Source organism: Berghia stephanieae, chromosome 2 (assembly GCF_034508935.2).
Source record: "Berghia stephanieae isolate SIO BIC M18660-M18661 chromosome 2, UCSD_Bste_1.3, whole genome shotgun sequence".
NCBI lineage: Eukaryota > Metazoa > Mollusca > Gastropoda > Nudibranchia > Aeolidiidae > Berghia > Berghia stephanieae.
The window spans coordinates 97,108,816-97,116,776 of NC_088361.1; the positions used below are offsets into that span (position 1 = coordinate 97,108,816).

The window sequence follows — 7,961 nt, forward strand, 5'->3', positions numbered from 1 at the left end:
TGAAACAAATAATATCATTTGCAAGCTCAACAAATTATGTAGATTACAAAAGGCGAAAGATGACTGACAATGTCCAGTGGTCAACAGGGATGGGTTATAAACGATCGACAATGTAACATTCCATCATCACTTTTCCTCAAGCTACCATAAATGACCTCTGATATTGTCACTTTTATGTCAGAGTTTAACATGACTTGCTATTCCAAGTTAATAATGGTGATAATGCCGAGAGAGAGAGAGAGAGAGAGAGAGTGTGTATGTGTGTGTGTGTGTGTGTGTGTGTGAGAGAGAGAGAGAGAGAGAGAGAAAGGGGGGGTGTGTGAAAAAGATAGATAGATAGATAGAAAGATAGATAGATATAGAAAGAGAGCGAAAGAGAGAGAGAGAGAGAGAGAGAGAGAGAGAGAGAGAGAGAGAGAGAAAGAGAGAGAGACAGAGAGAGAGAAAGAGACAGAGAGAGAGAAAGAGACAGAGAGAGAGAGACAGAGAGAGAGAGAAAGAGAGAGACAGAGAGAGAGAGAGACACAGAGAGAGAGAGAGAGAGAGAGAGAGAGAGAGAGAGAGAGAGAGAGAGATTTAAACTTTGAAATATCAAAATGACTGGCTGATAAGAAAATCTATCTCATATTATTTTCTTCATTTGCCACTTTAGGAATCGTTATCCATAAATTATGGTCAAGACCCCCCCCCCCCCCCTCCGTTAATTTGCTGACTTTTATAAAGACATCAACAAAATGCAACTTATCAAATCAAGTAGCAGCAATGCGTTTGTCAATAAAGAAACCCTCACCATACTATCCTTTTAATATCAATGAATAATAGTCATAGATCCCGGTATTCATATGCGATTGCGATCTGACAACAATTTGTAAGAGCTCCATTAATATACTAATAAAGCAAAACGCTATCCATTCTCCTTGACCAAAAAAAAAAAAAAAAAAAAAAAAAGAAAGAAAATTAGTAATAAAAATGTTCATTCAATACAATGACATCGAAGATGTAATTATCATACCATTAAACCAAATAATAGTTGTATAAATATTTTTTTTCGAGAAGAGTATGTAAAACTTACGGTTTCAGGAAGGTAAACCCATGAATGGCCACGAGGATATTTCCATAGGAGTCAACTTTCAGTAAATTGCCGTATGTCTTGTCAAACCATAAACCCCTATGAGGTAGTTGGAGATTGAGGTTTATTTTTGATATTATGTTTATTATAAATTAGTCAAGATTCAAGGAGCGAGACAAACCCCAAAAACACTTTATTATATTTCCACTCGGCTCAGGTGTGAAAGAGTGCTGGAGTCAACTTTCACTAAATTGCAGTATGTCTTCACAAACCATAAACCCCTATGAGGTAGGTGGAGACTTATTTTTTTTAATTTTTCATATTACCGTATGTTTATAAATTTAGTAAAGATACAAACCCCCCCAAAACATTTTGTTATATTTCCACTCGGCTCAGGAGTGAAGAGTGCTTGACATTAGGTAGTGGCGAGTAATTTCTGGTATAAAAAGGGCATCTAAAAGGTGACATGTAATGTTTCATTAAACCGAACTACATAATAAAATAGTGGACCTAGACTATTCAATTATGCAAATTTATTTGTGTACTCCATAAATTGACCCATACAAAATGTCAACAAAAAGAGGAAAATCTACATAGAAATAATGAACTGTAAATAAATGGATTCATAAATAAATAAATAACAAAATAAAGAAATAATTAATAAATTAATTTAAAAAAACATTACAGTAAACAACAAAAACAAACTAAAAGTAATATATGCATATTGTGCAGCAAAGCAAAATGGAATATTTCAAAATATTATAAAATTTCACAGAAAATTAACGATGAAAGTCAGTAAGACAACCTTTAAAGAAATAGACGATTTACTAGACAACCACCACAAACACGCGTGACAATACAGAAAGCCCATTAATTGTCAACTCTCGGGGAAAATACTTTGGGTGATATAGAGGTTTTTTTTTTTTTTTTTTTTTTTTTTTTACTGCATGATCCAACCCACCAAAAAGGAGGCGAAAACAAAAACAGAAAAAAAAATTAATTAAAAAAAATAATTAAAAGTAGGATAAATAGATGGAAAGAAAGAAAGAAAGAAAAGAGAGAATCAGTTTTTTTTTAATGTTAAAAGCATTAAATGTCATGTATCCACTTACAATGACACCATCACTATACCTGACAGGGAAAGATGGATCGTATTCAAACTTGCTGATCTCCTCAGGGTAACCAATCTGAATCAAACGTTCTTTCAGCTTGTTGAAACCCATGGCCTCGTATACTGGCGATTTGTAAACTTAAAAAAAAAAAAGAGAAATTAAGATATATATATATATATATATATATATATATATATATATATATATATATATAATATATATATATATATATATATATGCGTGTATGTGAGTGAGTGTGTATCATTTCCTTGGCTTGGAAATATGAAATGCCCTCTATCAAGGCCGTCTATATAGCACTATATAGGCCTTGCCTCTCTCCATTCTGTTCTTGGTCATTTGCCCGATATAAATAGCAAACAGACAAAATTTTACCCAATGCTAAGTTACCGTGTGATAAGGCGCCAAATAAATTTGGCACTGCTGCGACGAGTTTTAACCTCGAGGGGGAATGATACCAATAAATAGACTAGATTACAGTTATCATACTTGTTTTAGTTTGTTATATTCTCACAGTTGTAAGGAGAAAAAAACCAAGTGGATAAATTTGACCATAAATTATTTGTGTTCCATTACCAGACTTGAAGATGTGTAGAGAGAGAGAGAGAAAAAAAATTCATTACCGACAACGTGTTTAATGTTGCTGTTGGCAATGGACCCGTTGTAAAGCGCTTTGGACATGTTAAGTAGATATTCCTCTATATAAAAGCTCTAATTTTGTTTTGTCTCTTAATTAGACGAACAGATCCAAATCCATTTCTGTTGCTGGTTGGAAGAATTTTGATATGAAAAGAATTAGGAGGTTAATGAGGCTACTTTGGCAACGTTTCGCAATAGAAAGTCGTTACGGCTCCTCAGCTGGACACAAAATGTCAGCAACAATTCGTCTCTCTCTCTCTCTCTCTCTCTCTCTCTCTCTATCTCTCTATCTATCTATCTATCTATCTATCTATCTATCTATCTATCTCTCTAATTAGTGTGAGTGCGTGTGTTTGTATATGTTTGTGTGTGTGTGTGTGTGTGTGTGTGTGTGTGTGTGCGTGTGTGTGTGCAGTAGCACAACATGATAAAAGCCGATCGACGATTATGGTTCAATGGACAACGGTATCGCTAAATAAATACCAGATTGATTTTGATGGAAATTAATGCCCATCAACACACTTTTCTATTTCATTTTGAAAATATCAGAATGATAAACGAGGAAGCAGGCAGCGGTGTGAGATAAAAATCTGAAAAAGGTATGTCTGCTTTGTATGTTACTGTTTCATCGGGAGTCCCGAAGTTCCATCCACGGTCGAAGCAGGCAGATTTTTGGGGGATTTTTTTTTTCTTGTATTTTTCTTTCTGCTTTGTCTCGCACTGTTTTATACAAATCTTTTCAGATTTGTTATTTCATTTTGAGAAAGGTCTAATTAACCAGTATATTGTTGACCAATCAAAACATGGAATTTGTGACACACCTTACACTTGCTCGGACAAACATAATTGGTTGTTTATAAACAATTACGTGAATGAAATCGACCCCTCTCTGATCATTGTTATTGATTTTATACCGCCTAATGGGTGACTAGTTATCACACGATTTTCTCGATCATGTTATAAACGCATACGTTTACACATCGATTTCTGTGTTGGTTCTATTAGTAGTAGTAGTAGTAGTAGTAGTAGTAGTAGTAGTAGTAGTAGTAGTAGTAGTAGTAGTAGTAGAAGAAGTAGTAGTAGTAGTAGCGTATGACTACATCTCCACACAGGAAGTCTACAGCCAGTCTTTAATTAATTTCGTCACCGCAGTTGAGGACAGCCTCGAAAACTCCCGCCAATCTCGTCACAGGGCAATGTAAGATTATGTGGTTTGCTTTCTCTGGCGTTCCCTGACAGTGGGGACAGTCGGCTGACTCCCTCAGACTCAGACCCAATCGATGCATGTTTGCAGCAGTCCTGCCGTGTCCAGTCGGTTTGAGGCGACCCACTGTTTTCGATTGCCATTCCTGAAGCTTGGCATACATTCCGTTGGGTCTATGATTACCTCACCTCCCTCGAGCATGGTATGTCCAATATTCGCTCCAGGCTTCCCCAATATTTTTCAGTTCTGAGTGGTAGAAGGGCTTTCTGGATTCGAGTCGTGATGTTATGGGAGCTTCATTTATGATGTTTTTAATGGGGTAATTAGGGTGAGGTCTTTCCGTTTGTGGGATACTTTTTGGGTCGCTTCTTCTCGCCTCAGTTCTGGTGGTGCGATTGCGCTTATAGTTGGGAGCCAAAGGGTTGGTGTTGATTTGTGGAATCCTGTTATTATACGCATGGATTCTCGGAGTTTGATGTCGAGAATTTTCGTGTGGGGGCTTCTTGTCCAAACAGGGGCACAGTATTCTCCTACGCTATGCAGAGTGCTAATGCTGACGTTCTTAGGACTTGTTGTGTTGCTCCCCAGGTGCTCCCCGCTAATTTTCTAAGTAGGCAGTTTCTTCTTGCAATTTTGTTTGCTGTTCCTTCAACTTGTTTTTTGTAGTTAAGCAGTCTGTCGTGGGTGACACCTAGGTATTTTGGATTTCTACCGCGGGCAGGATATTTTCATTAACTAAAATGTTAAGGGTTTTGATGGCCCGTTTGTTGTTCAAATGAAATGTAGTGGACACAGATTTGGTTGTGTTCATCTTCAAATACCATTGGTCGAAATATTTCTTTAGCTTTGATATTTGCTCACTGAAAGTCTTTTCTATTTCTTCCCAGTCTTTCGATTGATGGGCCAATACCCAGTCGTCTGCATAGCCCAGTTGAGTGGCTGGCAGGCATGTCACTGATGTAGATGCTGAACAGTGTGGGTGCAATGACTGATCCGTGTCGTACACCATTCTTTCTCTTTTTTTTTTTTTTTTTTGCTTTTCTCTCCTCCTAGAATAACATGGAATTATCTAAGTCAGATCATGCTTGAGAGGAGTTTGAGAGTTTTCTTGCACGTATTATTCTGGCCAATTTCAACATTAATCCTCCAGTCCAGACTGTATTGTAGGTCGCAGAGAGGTCGATTAGGTTCTATTGATTAAGCGGTAGAACAGTGGGAATTTTACTGTCACATACACTCGATAATAAAACATGTGTAGTTTGCTATGTCAACCAATCACGGCCATTGTTTACAGTATGACGACTGTTATCAAGTGTCTATTGTCAATCGTATGATCGATGTAAGCTGACTCCTAATAGCATATGAAGCTAAACATTTTTAAAATACCAAAATAAGTCAGCAAAACAAATTAATAGATCCATTTTGGCAGTCTGCCAGTTCGTCCTCTCTAAATAATGGTTGAAAAGAGAAACGCGATAAAATAAAAGAATTTGAAACTGTCTCATTGAAGCATCGAGGCCTACCTACATCTAAGATTTCGCAGAACTAAGAATTTTCAACTCTCGTCTACAGAGCTACAAGAGCATCACAAATCAAACAAAAATTGTTGAAAAGAAAATTCTGGTACCAGCGCGCAAATGAGACCCACTGCCTCAAAACAGTATTATGTCTGTGTAATTTTGATGCAGAAAACTTTATTTATACTCAAAGAAGAAGAAAAAAAATGTAAGATATAAATTAATTTAATTTAAATGCTGCAATGGGAACAGTGCATAACATTAATATCTGAAAATGCTAAGAACAAAAATGTAACCATGTGGTTATTTGAACTTAAAATTAACATTTAACACCTGTTTTACCCAACATAATAACAGATTGAGGCGATAGATCACAAAATATATTGAACATTTGTGAGCATTATCTAATACGGCTATGTGATCGTGTGGTTTGGAACTCGGCTTCGGATCGGAAGGTCCTGGGTCCGATCCCGCTCTGAGCGGCGCTAAGTTGTTTTCTGTTTTTTTTGGGGGTTTTTTTTTTTGTTGTTGTTGTTTTTAAGGGATTTACGGCACTTGCAACACATTTAGGTTATATCAGCGCCAGTAAAAAGGAAGAAAATGGGATTGTAAAAAGTTCTAGAATTACAATTAAAGCACCCAAGAAAAAGTAAGACATAGGGGAACTGGGAACAAATAAGGATCAGATGTAGATTCCAAGAGCATACCACCAATGTACTTAGTCTGAGATCACCTATAAGTCTCATACGACACAAGCACAAAATCCATCAAAGAGGAATACACTCAAATGCTTACATTATACTCTCAAAATAACAAATATAATAATACATAACATAGAGATGATTTACAAGGGAAAAAATATCACCTCCCAAAACAACTATGCATTTGACAGTTTCCCTCCCAGCTAGGACTCCGGCCAGGGCCAGGACAAAACCAAGTAATCTCATTCAAAGACAAAGACAGAAAGTATGTTGGAAAACAGATATAAGGGGATAGAAGACACAGTATGTACCTCCCTGCCAACTATGGGAGGTCAGGAACCCCACCCAGGGCGCTAAGTTGAGTCCTTGGAAAAGTCTCTTTACTCACATTCTCTTATCGTGCTTAGGTGCAGAATGTGTACCTGGCCGTTAACTGCCTTGGAAGAAAAAAATGTTTCGTCCTACATGTTTAGTGTTGCTGTTGGCTAGGGACCCCGTGTAAAGACCGTTGAGCACGTTTAGTAGATATTGCGCTGTACAAATGCTCGTTTATTTTTTTTTCGTGCATATGGCACATTTGTTGATTTATAAAGCCAGTAATAGTGCTTATTAATTAATTTGATTCCTCTGAGGACTATGGCTTTCCAAAATTCGAAGTGGTCAGATCCGTGTTTTGATTATGTAATCTCCCACTACTCTCGCGTAACAACAATAACACCAACAACAAAATAATCCAATTATAAACACCAATTTCTTCGTTTTGTGGTCTTCTTTTTTTTTTTTTTTTTTTTTTTGTTTGCTTTGCTTGTATTTTTTTTTTTTTCATCGAAAACATAACAGGACAAATTTTAATCGGACTACTGCTTTGCATAGAGTGCGTCCAAATTGATATTCGACAATGTTATCATCAGCCACGTGATGGTGGTGAGTGAGGAAATGTAATAGAAGACTCAAAGCATTGACAATAAAACATTTATTACCATTTTCATCACCATCATCATCATTATCATATTTACACGAAATGCCCCGATTACGATCTGGATTAAAGATTAATTGAATGCCTAATGGGAGTTCCGATAGCCCAGTTGGTAGAGCACTTGCTTCACATCCAGCATTGATTGAGTAGCTAGGTCTGTCAAATCTGGCGGAAAGCATTTTTGGATAGACTAGCGTTCTATCCAAAGGATAGCAAGCAATTGCTATTGTCGGATTCGCGAAATAGAAATCGGGATAAACTCCCGACTCCATGAGCCTGATGGTTCTGAATGACTAAAATAGCATTACCAAAACAAACAAAAATAAAATGCCTCGACGCGCACTATACCTTTAATTCACGTTTCGTAGTATCCCGGTTGGATTTTTGATTAGTTAACATTTTAAAAATTTGGACCGCACCACGTGCCTATTGGTGTTATAAAAACCTCTGTCAACGAAAATATTCTAATAAATGAAGTTTGCCCACGAACACCTTATAACTAGAACTATTTCATAACTTACTACCATTTTTCAATGTCCTGTATAATATCCTTAAAGCGTTCTTTGCTTTGGGTCATATGATTTTACGCCATTAGCATAAGATTATCATCATCATCATCACTGTTTTTTGTGTGGTTTAAATTGAGCTTTTATATAGCGCAATATCCACTAAACGTGCTCAAAGCGCTTTATAAGATATCCCTGGCCAACAGCAACACTTAACAT

The 7,961-nt window shown here is 36.7% G+C and overlaps 1 protein-coding gene across 1 annotated transcript in view; it reads right to left on the reverse strand.

Annotated features, from left to right (window-relative positions):
* Positions 1-7,961, reverse strand: part of LOC144965965 (cytosolic purine 5'-nucleotidase-like) — a 37,853-nt gene that overhangs the window by 14,683 nt on the left and 15,209 nt on the right. Inside the window, exons 4-5 of the mRNA XM_078901882.1 lie at positions 2,201-2,318; positions 1,073-1,168 (exon numbers count right to left, since the gene is read on the reverse strand). Coding sequence (XP_078758008.1) covers positions 1,073-1,168; positions 2,201-2,318 — 214 coding nt within the window. The remainder of the gene's footprint in view (positions 1-1,072; positions 1,169-2,200; positions 2,319-7,961) is intronic.